The sequence below is a fragment of the Phocoena sinus genome, chromosome 19 (genome assembly GCF_008692025.1).
Source record: "Phocoena sinus isolate mPhoSin1 chromosome 19, mPhoSin1.pri, whole genome shotgun sequence".
Taxonomy (NCBI): Eukaryota; Metazoa; Chordata; class Mammalia; order Artiodactyla; family Phocoenidae; genus Phocoena; species Phocoena sinus.
Window position 1 is genome coordinate 3,284,162 of NC_045781.1, and position 19,435 is coordinate 3,303,596.

At 47.1% G+C, this 19,435-nt stretch overlaps 1 protein-coding gene across 4 annotated transcripts in view; it reads left to right on the top strand.

The window, feature by feature from the left end:
- The window catches only part of GP6 (glycoprotein VI platelet), a 46,807-nt gene that overhangs the window by 22,828 nt on the left and 4,544 nt on the right, over positions 1–19,435 (top strand). For 2 of the 4 annotated variants that reach the window (XM_032612849.1, XM_032612853.1), the window contains 4 exons: positions 89–142; positions 1,299–1,358; positions 2,529–2,579; positions 3,439–5,179. In XM_032612849.1, coding sequence (XP_032468740.1) covers positions 89–142; positions 1,299–1,358; positions 2,529–2,579; positions 3,439–3,659 — 386 coding nt within the window. In that variant the 3' untranslated portion in view covers positions 3,660–5,179. Of the gene's footprint in view, positions 1–88; positions 143–1,298; positions 1,359–2,528; positions 2,580–3,438; positions 5,180–19,435 lie in introns of those variants that run through there. The other 2 variants (XM_032612851.1, XM_032612850.1) reach the window with 2 other exon arrangements.

Genomic DNA, 19,435 nt, shown 5'->3' on the forward strand with positions numbered 1-19,435 from the left:
TATTTTCCAGGTGAGGAAACTGGGTTTGCTCCGGATCCATACTTAACAGAGCACAGAATTCTCTCTCTTTTCTTTTCTGATTTCTCAGGGACCTCTTTTACCCCCAGCTGGTTGCCTACAGAACCACCTTCCTCTGTGACAGGTAAGTTCTGGAGGATTCACCCTGGTTTCCGTGGTATAAGGCACATGGACCCCCTTTTCTTTCTCCTCTTTGTCTAGATTTCTCAGTTCATTTCATTTGCCTCTTTCACAGATTCGCTTTATTTTAAAAATTCCTTATTTCTGCTTGTAAAGAAGGTATAATAAATGTATAGATGTGACTATCCCCTCCTCTCTCCAGCCTTTCGGGGATGGTTTATGATGTCTAACCTGTAGAAGAATAAGCAGGGTGGCTTGTAAAATTGTAGATTCCTGGGCTCCAGTTCTGAGTCTCTGATTCCATTGATCAGTGGTTTTCAAACTGTAGTGGGCTTGAGAATCACCTAGAGAGCTTATACAGGACAGATTCCTAGACCCGTAGAGTTTCTGATTCAGAGGGTCTGGGGTGGGGTCCAATACTTTTCAAGTTCCCAGGGGTTGCTGATGCTGCTGGTCTGGGGATGCTACTTTGAGAACCACTGCACTATCTTTTGTGTGAGCCATGGTCTTCCCAATTTTCGTGGCATCTCAGCTGCTTCCGGCGGTATCGGATGTCAGCCTGTGTCTTAAGAAATAGTACGCAAAAAAAAAAAAAAAAAAAAAAAGAAATAGTACGCTAGGTCTTCCCTGGTGGCGCAGTGGTTAAGAATCCACCTGCCAATGCAGGGAACATGGGTTCGAGCCCTGGTCCGGGAAGATCTCACATGCCGCGGAGCAACTAAGCCCGTGCGCCACAACTACTGAGCCTGCGCTCTAGAGCCCGTGCTCCACAACAAGAGAAGCCACCGCAATGAGAAGCCCGCGCATAGCAACGAAGGGTAGTCCCCGCTCGCCGCAGCTAGAGAGAGCCCACACATAGCAACAAAGACCCAGTGCAGCCAAAAATAAATAAAATAAATCTAAAAAAAAGAAAGAAAGAAATAGTACGCTAGGCTGTGACATCTCGAAATGACACCTGACACCTCATTTCTTATTAAGCCACTCAGAAGTAGAAGGCAGTATATTTTGGGCTTTTTGAGTTTGTCTTTCCTCTGTGTCTGGGCAGTGTGTGTTAGAGAAATGGGTTCCAGGGAGACTGGATATCTGAGAAGGGGTATGGAGAGTAGGGACTTCCTGGGCAAACCTGGCATTACCCGGTTCCTTATAATCTTCTTGCTTAGAATTCTCAGAAGCCTCCAAGAAACTGAACCACTCACTCGTGAACGAAGTTGCCACCGCTGGTGAGTAGCCAGGCGCCCACTGCCCAGCAGAAAGGAGTTGGAGGATTGGGCTCTCTTCCATCATCTCAGGCTGTAGGCTTTTTTTTTCCTTTTAATTTTTAAAAATTTTACCATGTTGTGTTTCTACTGTACAGAAAAGTGAATCAGCTGTACATATACATATAATCCCCTCTTTTTTTGGATTTCCTTCCCATTTAGGTCACCACAGAGCACTGAGTAGAGTTCCCTGTGCTCTACAGTAGGTTCTCATTAGTTATATATTTTATACACAGTATCAGTAGTGTATATATGTCAATCCCCCTCTCCCAATTCATCCCACCCCACCCCCGCTTCCCACCTTGGCGTCCATACATTTGTTCTCTACGTCTGTGTCAGGCTGTAGGCTTTTAATCTGCTTCTCAAAACCACCTGATTCTTCCCAGGAAAGTCCTGGGTTTGAAGATGAGGATGGGATGGAGATGGGCTCTGAGCTTGGGGGCAGAAGAGTGTTCTGGGTAATGTGGCTCTTTCCAAGATGGCGGCACCAAGGCTATCATGGGAAGGCCATTGCTCGTCCCTACACATTGCTCTTCTGACTTGGCTCTGATCCATGTGTGTAATCTCGTTCCCATTGCTTCCAGGCAGAGCCCATGCTTCAGCTCCAAATAGATCATAGTTACCTGGACACAGTACATTTTTCTTATTCCTCCAGTCCAATGCAAATATACTTCCTTTATGTTGCCATTCTCTTTGCCCTTGGCTTCCCCAGAAAAAAGTCTCCATTTCCCCCAAGATGGAAAACCTTTGACAGATCCCCAGAGGACAGGTTAGATATCTCCACTGCGTCCACACAGCTCTAGCTTTTTTTAGGTTCCTGATGCCAGCAGGGTCTTTCTAAGACCCTGATGAGATTCCCCTTCACCCTCTGTTCAAAACCTTTCTGGGTTCCTAGTCACTCTCAGGACAGATAGGAAAACTGACTCATACATGTGAAGTCGTTTGCCCGAGCCCCTGCATCTAATAAGTGATGGGTCTGGGGTTCAAATTGGAACACCCTGACTCTACAGTTCATGCTCTTCTTATAACCCTGGAATTCCAGCTCCCAAGTGCATGTGTTCAGGATAGCGGTAGAAGCAGGGGTAGGAGAAGAGATGGTTCCACCCCTTTACACTTATCCTTTTTGTTTCCCAGAAACTTCTAGGAATATCACCATCCTTCCAAAGGAGTCAGACCCTCCAACTGGTGAGCAAGTGTCCTTCTCTGGACCAACTTCCTTTCCCCGTCCCATGTCTTTACCCAAAGCTGGCTGCTTTCCCTACACAGAAGCTGCAGCTCTGTGATCTTGGGTTCTGGTGTGTGAAGTATGAAGTGGAGGGGGACTGTTAGCGTGTGGAGCTCCGAACTGGGCAGGGATCAGGTGTGAAGGTGACCTTCTCAAAGGTCAGAGAAAGAAAGATAAATTTCATCTCTCTCCCCACCCGTTAAACCATCTCCTGATCCACAGTTAGCCAAATAACCAGGTAGTGTCTGTGTGTGGGGTGAGGCTGTATCAGAGGCCTGCGAGGGGGTGTATGGAAGAGGTGATACTTAGACAATTGGGCTTATCTAATCCTAACCCTTGGTGAAGAGGAGAGGAACCTTCCAGAAAGGAGACTGGCATCCTAGCTAGCCGGGAGTAACAGAGTCTCAGATGAGGGATACGGCTATGAGAAACCCAGTATGCATGTGGGTCTTGGAGAAGGGCTTTTTTGTTTTGCTGCATGTGAGATCTTTTTTAAAAAACTGATTATTTACTTATTTATTTTCTTTCTTTCTTTTTTTTTTGGTTGCGTCAGGTCTTAGCTGCGGCACGCGGGGTCTTTGTTGAGGCATGCGGGTTCTTTCATTGTGGTGCAAGGGCTTCTCTCTAGTTGTGGCGTGCAGGGTTTCTCTCTCTAGTTGTGTCACTCGGGCTCCAGGGCACGTGGGCTCTGTAGTCGTGACACGTGGGCTTAGTTGCCCCACGGCATGTGGGATCTTAGTTCCCTGACTGGAGATCGAACTTGGGCCCCCTGTGGAGATGGGCTTTTATCATCTGCTCCTGTCTCTCTTGTTCCTCCAGGTCTTGCCTTCCAGTATTACACTAAGAGCAATCTGGTCCGGATATGCCTTGGGGCCGTGATTCTAATACTCCTGGTGGGGCTTCTGGCAGAAGATTGGCACAGCCGAAAGAAACCCCTGATGCACCGGGTCAGAGCTGTCCACAGGCCGCTCCCACCCCTCCCTCAGACCCAGAAGTCACACAGTTGTCAGGATGGGGGTCGACCAGATGATCGTAACTGAGGATTCCCATCATTAGAATCCCAAGGCTTGGTTGTATCTAAGAGATAGGTCATGGGAGTGGGGAGGGGACTTGGTGTGGAGTGTGAGAGTAAAAGGATAGAGCCTACAGCTGTGGAAAAGGAGGGCGGCGGCGGGGGATGTTCTTCTTGGTGCCCCATCAAGGAGTTGAGTCAGGGTCTATTTGGCTGTATGTCCTAGGACTCTCTTTGTTTGGGATGGAAGGAATCTAGTGGATGCCATAGTCTCCTCACTGATATCTTGCTCATTGTGGACCTTGTGGCACCTCACCTGGGCCATCACACTTATCTCTTTCTTCAACCTTCCCTAATACGAGTTTCAGATCGACTTCTAATATTCCCACCTCTCACAGCTGACCTCTTCTATCCTTTGCACAAAACTCTCCCACGTTTCCCCCGTGCACACCCCGTGCTTTTTTTTCTTTTCTTTTTTTTTTAACTGGCGTATAGTTGATGTACAATGTTGTGTTAGTTTCTGGTGTACAGCAAAGTGAATCAGTTCTGTGCTTTTTTTCTTGATTATCCCCAAACCTAACCCTTGCTCTAGCCCTATCTTAAGCTGTAGTCTGAAAAATCTCCTTTTGTTTCTCGAGATATGCCTGGTTCTTTCAGGCTTTGGGGCATTCTGTTCTTTCCCCTTAGAATATAATAATAATTATAACCAACATGCCAGTGGCTCGCCTTTATATTAGAAAAAAAGTCCAAAGTCCTAACTAAGTTTGTGCTAAAGGCTAGAATATGTAAATCCATAGAGATAGAAAACAGAGTGGTTGGTTGACAGGGGTTGAGGGGAGAAAGGAATGGGAGTAATTACATAATCAGTAATTTTTTTTTTTTGTGGTACGCGGGCCTCTCACTGCTGTGGCCTCTCCCGTTGCGGAGCACAGGCTCCGGACGCGCAGGCTCAGTGGCCATGGCTCACGGGCCCAGCCCCTCCGCGGCAGGTGGGATCTTCCCGGACCGGGGCACGAACCTGCGTCCCCTGCACCGGCAGGCGGACTCTCAACCACTGCGCCACCAGGGAAGCCCTAAGTGTGAGTTTTGAAAAGAGGATGAGATGTGACTTTTTACACCGTGAAGGAGAAGTATATTTTCAGGGTTTGTGTTGTATGTGTGTGTATAGAAGCATCAAAGTGCCAGGTACTTTTTATAAATAGTAAGTTGACACATAGCAAGATGTGATTTCACTTCCCATTGGCTTAGGCTGATTGATAAGGGCAAACATAATATTACACAGTTTAATTTATTTTCAAGGGAGACAGAAAGAAAAGTTGACAACAGTTATCAAGGTTTTTCTCCTATGTTTTGAGTAAAAATATCCAGAACGTCTCTGGCCAAAGACCTTTCAGTTTCAGCAAATCAGGGCAAAATAGAAAACACTTCTTACACACACACACACACACACACACACACACACACACACACTGTGTGAGGTGATGGATGTGTTAGCTTGATGGTGGTGGTCATTTCACAATGTATATGTACAACAAAATATCACACTGTACACCTTAAATATATAAAATTTCTCTTTGTCAATTATATCACAATAAAGCCGGAAAAAAAGCAGACTCATGTAATAAAGCAAAATGTAAATATTTCTAGGGAAACCAAAGAAATAAAATCAGAAATTTAAAATCTCCCTCGGTAACTCCCACTTCTAGCTATCCCAGGTGTATCCGACCAAATGTCTCACTGAGAATAACTATAATAAACATTGGATTAAAATCACACAGCTGTATCTGTCACTTATATATCAGCCAAGGCTACAAGATCCCCCTAATGTCTGATGAATCCTGGTGTGCAGCATTGGGAGGATATGACCTCCTTCTACTGTTAGAGAAGAATTTTATTGGAGAGAGGTTTTAATATCTTTCTGTTCTGGGTTTATCTGCCCTGATAGTTCGGAGACTTTTGTCAAGCTCTGCAATGTCTTTGGACTTCAATTCTCAATAGTATAGTTGAAATATTGTCCTTTTCACAGATGTGTGGTGGAGATTTCACATGTTTAATTATGTAGAGAACCTACTGTGACCTGGAGAATGTCCTTGACATTAGTTAATTCTCGTTTCTGTCTTCTTTATTCCTTTAACTCCTTTCCTCTCCCCATCTCTGTCCCTCACCCTTTCCCTCTATTTCTCCAATTTAAAATAGAAAGTTGAGAATAACAGACAACAGCAAGGACCAGCAACCTGTGGCCAGTGGCTGAATCTGGCTCACCACTCGTTTTTGTCAATAAAGTTTTATTGGAACACAGCCCATTCACTATATATTGTCTGTGGCTGCTTTCTTTCTGCAATGGCAGAATTGAGTAGTTGCTACGGATAATATATTTCCTGCAAAATTGAAAGTATTTACTATCTGGCTCTGCAGAAAACGTTTGCTGACCCCTGGTTAAGAGTATGTGCTCTAGGGCTTCCCTGGTGGCGCAGTGGTTGAGAATCTGCCTGCCAATACAGGGGACACAGATTGGATCCCTGGTCCGGGAGGATCCCATTTGCTGCAGAGCAACTAAGCCCCGTGCTCTACAACTACTGAACCTGTGCTCTAGAGCCCGTGAGCCACAACTACTGAGCCCACGTGCTGCAACTACCGAAGCCCACGTGCCTAGAGCCCGTGCTCTGTAACAAGAGAAGCCACCGCAGTAAGAAGCCCGCGCACCTCAACAAAGAGTAGCCTCCACTCGCGGCAAGTAGAGAAAGTCCGTGTGCAGCAGCAAAGACCCAACGCAGCCAAAAATAAATAAATTTATTAAAAGAAAAAAAAAAGAGTATGTGCTCTAGATTTTGACTGCCTTTCACACTCTCTGTTTCAGGTGTACAAAACAGTTATGATAATAGTAATACCTGCCTCATTATTGTTTGAGAATTGAATGAGATAATATATGCAATGGGCTTAGAATGTACGTGACATGTTATCATCACTAAATTTTATGGTTTAAAAAAATTGAAGTAGGGGCTTCCCTGGTGGCGCAGTGGTTGAGAGTCTGCCTGCCGTTGCAGGGGACATGGGTTCGTGCCCCGGTCCGGGAAGATCCCACATGCCGCGGAGCGGCTGGTCCCGTGAGCCATGGCCGCTGAGCCTGCGCGTCCGGAGCCTGTGCTCCGCAACGGGAGAGGCCACAACAGTGAGAGGCCCAGGTACCGCAAAAAAAAAAAAAAAAAAAAAAAAAAATTGAAGTAGAGTTGATTTAAAATATTGTTAGTTTCCGGTGTACAGCATAGTGATTTAGTTATTTTTTTCTGATTATATTCCATTATAGGTTCTTAAAAGATATTACAAGCCACAGGCTATTTTCCAGTCATAGAGCCTGGAGAGTCCTCAGGTTTTCAAATTTTTTTCCTTGAAAAACATTGGCTCTCAAGGAGGCAAAATGAGTTAAAATTAATACCTATAAGAATTGATACAAAATAAGTGACATGGATGCACACTTAAATGTCAACAGTAACTAATACCATCAACTGTAGAACAAATGAACTTGACCATTGTGATAGATACATTTTAGTTAACATGGAATATGGATGCATTTCAATATCCTTGGTGTGATGGAGTCAGCTAATTGCACCTGTGTCAGTGGTTCTCAACCAGGGGTGATTTTTGTTCCCCAGCGGACATCTGACGAAGTTCGGAGACATTTTTTGTTGTCAGAACTGGATGGTGCTACTGGCATCTAGTGGGTGGAGACCAGGGATGTTGCTAAACATCCTATCATGCACAGGACAGCTCCCCATAACAAAGAATCATCCATCTCAAAATATTGCTAGGTGCCACGGTTGAAAAACCTGACCTAGTTGGTCTGGGAGAGAGATTGCACATTAGAATGGAGACAGGCTGGGGAATCCCCTGGTGGTACAGTGGTTAAGAATCTGCCTTCCAATGCAGGAGGCGTGGATTCGATCCCTGGTCGGGGAACTAAGATCCCACATGCTGCGTGGTAAGGCCAAAAATTAAAAATAAATAAATAAAAGATAGTAAACAGCAATTTTTAAAAATTAAAAAAATTACAAGAATTGAGATGGGCTGGGACCTGGGACCCTTTGCTGCAATGCTTGCACCTGGACTCCTCGAGCAACAAAATACAAAGAAACTACGTGGGACTAAAAATAACTGCGTGCCTACCTACAGGTGGGGCAAATTCTGGACAAAAGATACAAAGAGACCAGAAAACGCAACTGACAATTTTGAAGAGCCCGGAGCAAAAGCGGGGGGGGGGGTGGGGTGGGGTGGGGGGCGGGGGGTTGGTAGCAAAAGCGGGGGGAGGGGGGCGGGGGGTTGGGAGCAAAAGCAGGGTACTGAGCATGCCCCCTGCACAAAACACCACCTCATGGGTGGGCAAACCACCTAAGCACCCCCTCCAGCCCGACCCCCTGGACACACCCCTACCCTCTCCCCATATAAGGAGAGAGCTCACCCCCCTCCCCCTGCCTTGGGGAGCAAGCCAGCAAGGGAACGTGAAGTTTGTTCTCTCTCCCCCCAGCTGCAGCAAGTGCACCAATAAAACCTTGCACGAATTTCTTGTCTGGCCTCTGATCAATTTCTATTGCTTGGGGAAGGTCAAGAACCCTGGTCAGTAGCAGAATCACCTGGGGGGCTTTTGAAGGCTTCTGGCTTCTTAAAGCCCACCCCAGACCAATTCAAGTAGAATGACCAAGGATTGGACCTGGGTAATTTCAATGTGAGTCTCACTTTAAAGATTGAGAACCACCGGTTGACCATTATAAGGAGAGCCACTTCACCCTGGGCAGGAAGTCCTGCCCTCCCGCCAGGTCCCATGGGCCAATCGCAGAGTGCGGGCTGGTAGAAGAATTTGTCTTGGTGGAGGTTTTGCTTTGCGTGAGGTAACCCACAGGTTGCAACTGAGTCATAGCCGAAGGGAGGTGAGTACCTATTGTTGTACCTGTTTCTCTGTGTGATCTCTTAACTCAGTGGCAATTATTGGTGGAGTCTCTAGCACAGAATGTTGCAAGCTTGAATGGCGGCGTGAGGCTTTGAGAAGGTTTTTGCAGGCCTCAAGTTGAGCTCTCTCTTTATAAGGAGGAGACAAGATTTGGAGGGGGGACAGCTGCCAATGATTTCATGTGTAACTTTTTTCTTTTTTTTTTTGCGGCACGCGGGCCTCTCACTGCTGTGGCCTCTCCCGTTGCGGAGCACAGGCTCCGGACGCGCAGGCTCAGCGGCCACGGCCCATGGGTCCAGCCGCTCCGCGGCATGTGGGATCTTCCCGGGCCGGGGCACGACCCCGTGTTCCCTGCATCGGCAGGCGGACTCCCAACCACTGCGCCACCAGGGAAGCCCCCAATGCTATTTTTAAGTGTTTCTTTAGGGTATGATTTCCATCTTGCAAAACCCACCCATTTTAAGTGTACAGCGACTTTTAGCAGACTTACAACAGAGTTGTGCAACCATAAGTATAACCCAATTTCAGGACGTTTCCATCACCCCAAAGGGATCCCTCAGGCCCACCTGCGGTACCTTTGCATTCCCTTTGTAATTTCGAGCAGAGGACTACTGTGTCAGAGCCTCAGTCTTGCATCTATAATTTGGGATGGTATCACTCCTTGATCTCAAAAGACGGATGCAAGTGTCACTGTCATGAAGGGTAGGGGACAGCAACGTGGTCATGAATTTATAAATTTGTATTTTTTTCCCCCCACATGCTTGTGGCGACAGAGCATCAAGGGGAACTACTGCTGCTAATTAGATGTGGAGTCCTGAGCAATTCTATAGTTCCAGGCGGCAGCATATCGCTTCCTTTTCAGCAAGTGCCTTTGCTTTTATTTTGCTGTCACAGCGGAGCCTTTCAGGCTTGTTCCAGCTCAGGTCCTAAGTTTCTCAGCACTGGTCTTCACCCTTACGTTGCTCATACCTATTTCAAATAAAGAACTGCTTGGGACTTGCCTGGCGTCCAGTGGTTAGGGTTCTAAGCTTCCACTGCAGGGGGCACGGCTTCCATCCCTGGTTTGCGAGCTAAGATCCCACGTGCCCCGTGGCACGGCCAAAAAAAAAAAAAACAACCCACCAAAACCAAGAACTGCTTTCCGCTAAGGGTAAAGCTATTCACCTGTAGTCTGTTTGACTCCATCAACTCATTTTGTTATTCATTTTTCAAGGCTACCTCTCAGGTCCTGCTTTTATCTGCCTATGAATATACCCGAGTCACGGACTACCCCCTTTTCCCGTCACCCATTCAGTCTGGGTGGGAACAATCCGCTTTCACGATGGTAAGAGCAGAGAGAATGGCCTAAGCGGGAGTGTCTCTGCCGCTGTAGTCACAAGGCATCTTCACTCAGGGAAGGAGCCACTATATTCCTGGCATCGCATGGTTTCAGGTGTGGCTCTTGGCCAAACAGGCTTAGCAGTGGGAACTGGAAATTAAATGACTTATCCAGTTACTTGAGCAGGGTTAGGGTAGGAAGCCAGAGGTTTATGTCACTCTCCACTCCGGGGGTTCTCACATGTACGTGTTCATCCTTACCCATTCGTACGGAACCAGAAATTCCTCTTTTGTTTCCTTCTCTGACTTCATTCGGGTTTCCCCCCAGTATCTCCTTCAAGGAATTATGCTCCTTCTCCTGGGGGGTCCAGAGAGCTAACTACCTCTGTGCACCCTTTAGTCTTGGGCATTTACCTTCCTTGTTTTCCCACGTGGCTCTAATGCGGTTTTGCTGTACTGGGCTACCTCGTTCAGTCAACGAGCGGTTCGTGGTGTTACCTGCGATCCTAACTGGTCGTCCTTCAGTTACCTGAGAACCACATTATTGATGTGTAAGCAGCGCCCAGGCTGGAACGAGATGGTGACTTTCTGCCTGTTTTAATGGTCCGCTTCATTCACGCTGAGCTGCTGTGGGCTCCGTCTTCGTATGCAAAAGCCTTCTTCCTCGTCACCGTCTGATCCAAAATTCCAGCAGCTTTCGTGCCCCCCTCCCTGTGCTTGTCGAGGACCTTCACCCCTCCCTTCACCTGTGGGCTCTTAAACCGGAAATGTAGGTTTTCACTCTCCCTGTCAGGTTTCTAAGAAGAGCTCTATATGGCTCCAAGTCGCCGTGACTCCTGTGTGTCCCAGTCTACTCAGTCTGGCTTCTAACCTCATCACCCGCCACCTTCCTGGAATTTCTTCCTCCTCCTCTCAACTGGAAAACATGACAGGCGGCGTGTTTACCCTTTGACTTTCTATCATCTGGGTGACTCATTTCCCTTTAACATTTTTTCTTCCCCAAACCAAATGCATGTTCATCAGAGGCAGCATTGAAATAAAGGGACAATATCTGGATAAAATCATCCATGGCATGGAAACTCAAACACAGTCGTTGGGTTTTGGGGGTGTATATGCTTCCAGCACTTTTCTGGCTGAGGTGATTGTCTGTCTTGCTTCAGTTGGCACGTTACAGGTGTGATGACGCTTTTTAGTTATTGCGCTCTTCTGACTTAGCATTTTATTTTATTATTATTATTTTTTTGCGGTACGCGGGCCTCTCACTGTTGTGGCCTCTCCCGTTGCGGAGCACAGGCTCCGGACGCGCAGGCTCAGCGGCCATGGCTCACGGGCCCAGCCGCTCCGCGGCATGTGGGGTCTTCCCGGACCGGGGCACAAACCCGTGTCCCCTGCATCGGCAGGTGGACTCTCAACCACTGCGCCACCAGGGAAGCCCATGACTTGGCATTTTAGCATGAGCATTTTTATATTAAATATAACAATTGTGAGCTCTTATCATATGTTGTGATTTGAAACATTTTTCACAATAAATCTTCTAATTGGGTGTAATTCCCCCCACGTACTTACTTAACAGTGTTTTTCTTTTTGTGAATCTTCCCCAGTGTTGCCCATTTAATGCCCGAGGATGTAAGGATTTTTTATTTATTAGCTTTTTGTTCCATTGAGGAAGTGTCAGTGGTTGAGAGCACAGGTTCTTGAGTTAAACTCCTGGATATAATCTTGGCTTCAGCTTGAGCAAATGTGAGTACTTGGGCCTTTGTTTCCCTATGCCCGTGATTCTAAAACTAGCATTTATCATAATCACCTGGAAGCTTTGTTAAAACACGGTGTTAGACCCAAACGGTCTACGAGGGATTCCAACTCGCCCAAGAACCGCCAAGAGTCGAGAGCCGCTGCAACACGCAAGAGGTTTATTAGGAGCCGATGCACCGGGGTTCCCTGAACCTCACGCAGGAGGCCGATGGGGAACCCCTAAAAGCGGAATCACATACTTTTTATAGGTTTATTTATTCATAGGGCGGGTATATTCTCACAATGATTGGGTAAATGTGGTGACTTTTGAATTCATTGGCTTAGGAACTTTTGTCCCACCTTCTGGCCGTTATAGTTGTCTGTTCATTGTGGCGGTTAGGGCGTATACCTGTTACGGGCAACTGGAAAATTACCCGCTGTCTGGCAAGTCCCCGTCAACTGAAAAACTCCAAGAATTGGTTTCGATAGGGAGAAGGAGTGGCGCACGATAGGGAGAAGAATTGGTTTCGATAGGGAGAAGGAGTGGCGCACGATAGGGAGAAGAATTGGTTTACGGGAACAAGTGAGGGGGTGGAAAGTCCCTAAAGGCCCCACATTCCCCCCTTTTTTTTTTGTAACTAATTTCAATCATGGAATTTCAGTTTCTTTTTGCGAGTTTTGGTATTGTTGCCTTAGCATTAAAACTTGTACCGTACTAATGCGTTCTCTAATAAAGGCTATCAGGCGATTCAGAATACATGGTCCAAAAGTTAAGAGCAACAATAAAATAATGAGGGGCCCTAACAAGGTGGAAACTAAAGTAGTAAGCCAGGGAGATTTATCAAACCACGATTGAAACCATACTTTTTGATTTTTCCTTTCCTGTTGTCTTTTGTCCAGGCGCTCCCTAAGTTTGTCCATAGTTTTGGTAATAGCCCCAGAATGATCAATATAAAAACAGCATTCTTCTTTTAGTGCAGCACATAGTTCGCCCTCCTTAAGGAACAGCAGATCTAATCCCCTCCTGTTTTGCATTACCACCTCTGAAAGCGAGGTGAGGGATTCTTTTAACTGAGTTATGGAACTTTCTAATGCCCGGAGGTCAACATCTACAGCTTGCCTTAAGGCATCATAATAGTGGGGTTGTTGGATGAGGGCTGTTGTACCTGTTCCTACCCCGGCTGCCATTCCTAGTCCTAGGAGTACAGCCAGGGTGAGTGTTACGGGTTCCCTCTTAAACCTTCCTCTGCCCTCATATTCATCTAGAAAGGATGAATCTGAATGATAAATGAGTCTGGGGACCAGCTGAACTAACACACAAAAATAGGTTGAAGCTTTAAGGACCTCTAAAGAAATGCAGGGGGTCAATCCTGTGTTACATGCCCACCATCCATCTGGAGGAGGGAGGAGATACCCTGAGCCCTGTGGGAGGCTTAAATTGGTACAAAGATGTCGGTGGGACGAGGGGGGCGTTCCTACACATGTACCGTTTCCTAATACTGAGGCCAGGGTCAATTTACTATTTCCTTCTTGTTTCCATCGACATTGATCTGGAGTGTTAACATTATTATAATTAGAATTATATCCTATAGCATCATAATAAGGGGGAGGAGCAGCATAGCAAAGCCAACATGATTTGGTAGCCTCCGGGTTTGTGGCATTTAAAACCTCAAAAGCCGCCTGGACCAATGAGAGCATTCGGTCCCGGGGGGGTCTTGGGCTTGATTGTTATTCCTTTTGGCTCAGAAGTTTGGTTTCTTATCTCTGGTAACGCTGTGGGAGGGGCCAAAGGTAGCAAAGAGTGCCCTATCTCAGGGTTGGGGCCTATAGGAACTGGAGTAGGGGTTTCAATTTTTAGTTTGATGGTCATTAGTAATCCATCATCATATCCTTCTTTATAAAACCTGATTCCCCATGAATGGCCATTTATCCAGTTTTTTATCTTTTTTTCCTGGTTCACTAAAAGAAATCTTAAGGGGATGGCACCATTTAGTACATTCAGGCCTATAAGTTAAGGGGTTGGTTGGGTGTGTATAATTGGCTGTCATCTTAATAAAGTCCCAGCCAGAGGTGGGCTTCCAATAGGTGTCTCCTGTGGTTTCATATCCCCAGCTTTTGCAATAAAAGTTTTCAGTTCCTCCATATTTATAATTAAGGGACCTGTGGCGATGGAACCCGGGGCATATGTAGAAAGCAGGAGCTCTGAGCCCAGTCCTCCGAATCCCGTTTTTGCAACCCTTTCCGGAGGAATCAGCTCTAGTTGATAAAATTTTTGGAACATTATGTTGATCATAATAGTCTTCTAAATCCCAACCGGGAGCCCCTATGGCCAGTTTACAAACATCAGGAAAAAGGTTTGGCCACCAGGTCCATTGGGGAGCGATATTGCTAACAGACATATTACATCTCCAGTTTGGGAAATCACCTGCCAGGTTAAACGCTGGGGCAGGTGAGGACTAAAATTACTCACAGTCAGTAGGGGTAACAAAGTTAAAGTTATAAGTCTGATGATCGCAGAAGCTTGAGCTTGAGCGGGTTGCTGGTCTTTTGGGCTCGCCATTCCGATGTTGCAGATGCTGGTGCGGCCTTCACGTGTGAAGCGTGGATCCACGCAGCGATGCCGTCTACCTTTATAGCCGTGGGGGTGGTGAGCAGGACGATGTATGGTCCTTTCCACCGAGGCTCTAGAGTCTGGGTTCGGTGCCGACGGACGTACACGGAATCTCCGACTTGGAAGGGATGAGCCTCTGCTGGTGTTCCTGGTCGGTAAGCCTCTGCCAGCTGGGACCACACCTCCTTTTGGACCAACTGGAGTCCCAACAGCCTAGCATATAAGTCAGTGTTATTCTGGCAGTCAGGACTTATTTTCTCCCTTAGCGTAAGAAGAGGAGGTGGGGCCCCGTATAGTATTTCAAATGGAGTAAGATAATAGCGGGAGGGGGTATTTCTAGCCCGGAACAGAGCTAAGGGAAGGAGCACCGTCCAATCTGTACCGCCAGTCTCTATGGACAATTTAGTTAGGGTCTCTTTTAGAGTTCTATTCATTCTCTCTACCTGTCCTGAACTCTGGGGTCTATAGGCACAATGTAATTTCCAATCAGTCCCCAGGTATTTGGCCACACCCTGACTTACCTGGGCGACGAAGGCGGGACCATTATCTGATCCTATTACCTTTGGTGCCCCGAACCGGGGGAAGATTTCTTCTAAGATCTTTTTGGCCACCACAGTAGCTGTCTCCTTCTTCGTCGGGAAAGCTTCTACCCATCCTGAGAAGGTATCTATAAAAACTAGAAGATACCTGTTACCGTACCTTCCAGGGCGTATTTCAGTGAAGTCGACCTCCCAATAGGCTCCTGGGCGGTCTCCTCTGAGCCTTTTTCCGACCTCAAGTTTTCCTTTATGGGAGTTTACCTGTTGGCATGGAATGCACTCTCGTGCAATCTGCTCAGCTAATTTAGTTAGTCCAGGGGTATCATAACCTGTCTTGTGTAGTAGGGACACCATCTTTTTGGTTCCCAAGTGTGTCCATCTGTGAATCTGTTGTAGCATGGATTTTGCTTGTTGAGGAGATAATGTTCCTTTAGTTATGGCTGGGGTAATTGTTCCCCTATCATTTGGTTTCCCAGGACTCTCATCTGATAGTTCTAGTATGATTTCCCGTAGAGCCACTTCTCGTGCCACCCTATCTGCCAATTTGTTGCCTCTTGTCACCGGGGTATTGTCCTTCTGGTGTCCGGGGCAATGAATGATGCTGACTTTAGTGGGGAGCATGAGGGCAGCTAGCAGTGCCACTATTTCTTCTTTGTTTTTAATTTCTTTGCCCGCCGAGGTGAGCAACCCTCTTTGTTGGTAAATGGCCCCATGGACCTGGGCGGTAGCAAATGCGTATCTACTGTCCGTATAGATGTTTACCTTTTTGTTTTCTGCTAGTTCCAATGCTCTAGTCATGGCGATTAGTTCAGCCCGTTGGGCCGATGTCCCTTGCGGTAATGTGGCTGCCCAGATGACCTCTTTCCCGTCTACCACGGCTGCTCCCGCCCGACGCTTACCTTCCTCTAGGAAACTGCTTCTGTCAGTAAACCAGGTAACGTCGGCGTTGGGGAGGGGCTGATCCATCAAGTCTGGTCTGCTACGGTGTGCTGCAGCCAGTACTTCCTGACAATCATGGATGACGGTAGTGCTTTCCAGGTCAGGGTCGGGTAGCAAGGTGGCCGGGTTGAGTCCTGTGGCTGAGGTAAACTTAATACGATCTGAGTTTAACAGCAGGGCTTGGTAATGAGTCATCCTGGCATTTGTTAGCCATCTGTCGGGTGGCTGGCGAATTACACTTTCTAATGCATGGGGGGCTGTTATCGTTAGGTTCTGCCCCAAAGTCAGTTTGTCAGCATCTTTGACCAAAGCGGCCACCGCGGCGATTATTTTTAAACAGGCGGGCCATCCTGCTGCCACAGGATCCAATTTCTTTGATAGGTACGCAACCGGGCGATTCCAGGGGCCCAGTTTCTGAGTTAGTACTCCCTTTGCAATACCTTTATTCTCGGCCACGTACAGATGAAAAGGCTTAGTGATCCTTCCCCCGTTCCTTTTTTTAGGGCATTCTCTTGCCCAATGACCTTTTTCTTTACAGTAGGCACATTGGTCCTTGTCTAATGGCCGCCTTCTATCCGTTGTTCGCCCTTCCTGTCTATTTCTGTCTCTACTGTTTCCTCCTCTGACTACAGTGGCCAGTATCTTACTCAAATGTCTTTCTTGCCTCTTATCTCATCTTACCTCACGAGCCTCTTGTTCCTTCTGCTTTCTTTCTTCTCTTTCTTCTTCTGTCTCCCTCTTATTATATACCTTATCTGCCTCTTTTACTAAGTCCTGAAGGGAGAAACCTTGTAGGCCATCCAGCCTTTGTAACTTCTTTCTAATATCAGGGGCCGCCTGGTCAATAAAGGCCATTGCTATGGTGGCCTTATGTTCCTCAGAGGTTGGATCATAAGGAGTGAATCGTCTAAAAGCCTCCATTAAGCGTTCTAGGAACACGGTTGGCGATTCCTGGGGCCCCTGAGTTACCTCTCTTACCTTAGCCAAATTCGTGGGGCGCCTGGCCGTTCCATGGAGACCCGCCACCAGAGCCTGGCGATACATTTTCAGGTGCTCCTTACCTTCCGGGGTATTAAAGTCCCAATTCGGCCTGACGAGTGGAAACCCGGCATCAATCTCGTTAGGCAACTGGGTAGGTTGTCCATTGGCGGCTAACACATTCTTTTTAGCCTCCAGGAGAACCCGTTGCCTCTCCTCAGTTGTGAGGAGAGTCTGGAGGAGCTGTTGACAATCATCCCAGGTGGGTTGGTGGGAGAAGACAAGAGACTCTATTAAAGCAGTAAGAGCCTGTGGGTTTTTAGAGAAAGTAGGGTTATGCATCTTCCAATTATAAAGATCTGCAGAGGAAAAGGGCCAGTATTGAAGGGGTCTATTCCCGTGGTTATCGGGGGGGCCATATTCTCTAAGGGGTAAAGCAGTAGAATCTGGGGAAACAGCCCTCTGGCTTCTGGTGCCCGCCGAGGGACCCCCCCTTTCCGCCATAACAGGTGGCCCTACTGGTGCGGAGGGTTGTGAAGCTGGGGGTCCTAGGGGCGACATGGGATTTAGGGCCGGAGGATAAGGAGGTGGGGAATCTAGAAGAAGCAAATCAGACTGCAGGTCAGGATATATCGCCTTTGGCGGGTCCGGGGCAGCAGATGACTTTTCCGTGTCTGGGGTTTTCTTCAGGGCCAATATCTCCGATTGTGCTGGAGCGCATGCAGACGTGCCTGTTGAGGAAACAAAGGGCCGGACCCATGGAGGCGGGGAGAGAACTAGATCTTCCCAGACCAAGATATATGGTATCTGGTCTGGGTGTCCGTGGGGTCCTGTGTTAAAGACCCTAGACTTGACTAGCCCAACCTTATATAACAAAAAAGATCCTTCGGGTGGCCACCCTGTCTGAAATGTAGGCCACTCAGAGGTACACAGCGTTTGCCATTTTCCTTTCTTTACTTCTACCGAAAGGTTGTGGGCCCTAGCCCTAACTTCGGTCCAGTGGCTTAGGGTAAGAGAAAGAGGAGTCGTCATAGTTTGTCCCATTGTCGTCCGTCAAAAGAAAGATAATAGTACAGAAAAACAATAAAATTTCAAAAGACACACATTGATATTGCCGCCGCGAACTTAAACCCGAAACCAACTCAAATTCAGATGGCAGCTTATATAACCTGCCAGAACCAGCCGCCGCGAACTTAAACCCGAAACCAACTCAAATTCAGATGGCAGCTTATATAACCTGCCAGAACCAGATGAAGGGGAGACAAAATTTGTTTCTCCTTCCAGATGGACCACCAGGGCGTCCCCCGGGGCCCGTGGACACCAGCTTTCGGCACGTCTGCCTAGCCAGGAGTCCAATACAGATTCCACAGCAAGCCGGTTCGCACGGCTTTTTCCTAATGGCGGCTAGCAACAAACAAACGACAAACAAACAGACAATTGGGCTCGAGCCTACCTGATACCTCCGACTCCCGATGTTCTTGTGACCCGGGGGCGAGTGGGGATCCCGGACGAGACCCCAAATGTTAGACCCAAACGGTCTACGAGGGATTCCAACTCGCCCAAGAACCGCCAAGAGTCGAGAGCCGCTGCAACACGCAAGAGGTTTATTAGGAGCCGATGCACCGGGGTTCCCTGAACCTCACGCAGGAGGCCGATGGGGAACCCCTAAAAGCGGAATCACATACTTTTTATAGGTTTATTTATTCATAGGGCGGGTATATTCTCACAATGATTGGGTAAATGTGGTGACTTTTGAATTCATTGGCTTAGGAACTTTTGTCCCACCTTCTGGCCGTTATAGTTGTCTGTTCATTGTGGCGGTTAGGGCGTATACCTGTTACGGGCAACTGGAAAATTACCCGCTGTCTGGCAAGTCCCCGTCAACTGAAAAACTCCAAGAATTGGTTTCGATAGGGAGAAGGAGTGGCGCACGATAGGGAGAAGAATTGGTTTCGATAGGGAGAAGGAGTGGCGCACGATAGGGAGAAGAGTTGGTTTACGGGAACAAGTGAGGGGGTGGAAAGTCCCTAAAGGCCCCACAACGGTTTTCTGGGCCCACCTCCAGAGTTTTTGATTTTGTAGGGCTGGGGATAGGGCTGAAGAATCAGCATTTTCATGAGTTCCCAGATGATGCTGTGGTCTGCGGGCCATACTTTGAGAGCCACTTCCCTAAGCCTCGGATTCCTCATATGAAGCATAGATAATAGAATTTACCCAGTAAGATGGTTGGAAGAAAAGAATACGATCTGTAGAAGAGCTTATAATAGTTCCTGTACATGGTAAATACTCAGATGTTGACTATCATAGTGGCTCCTTAGAAAGACAGGGATTACAGAAAATGTAGAGGAGATTATCCAGATAAAGGGGGTATGTTTATAAAGTGAACATCTTATGTAGGCATATTTTGTCTTTTATCCTGTCACTTCTCAGTTAAAAAGCTATGCTAACTTCCTCTTGAGCTTTTGAAACATTTTTTCGTGTGTGCATTTGTATATGTATAAATATAATCTCTGGTTGTACATATTTACTATCATACTGAATTAGCTAATCATACTTGATGAGAGATTACATCAGTGTATGTTCATGTATATAGTCACACTCCTGTGTAATCACTTACCAGGTCAATAGACAACTTTTCCAGCGGAGGTTTACTCTTCTCTCTGAGCTGTTTGGAAAAGGCAACCTCTATTCTGATTACTACCACCACACCTTAGTTTTGCTTGTTGTAAACTTCATATACATTGAATCAA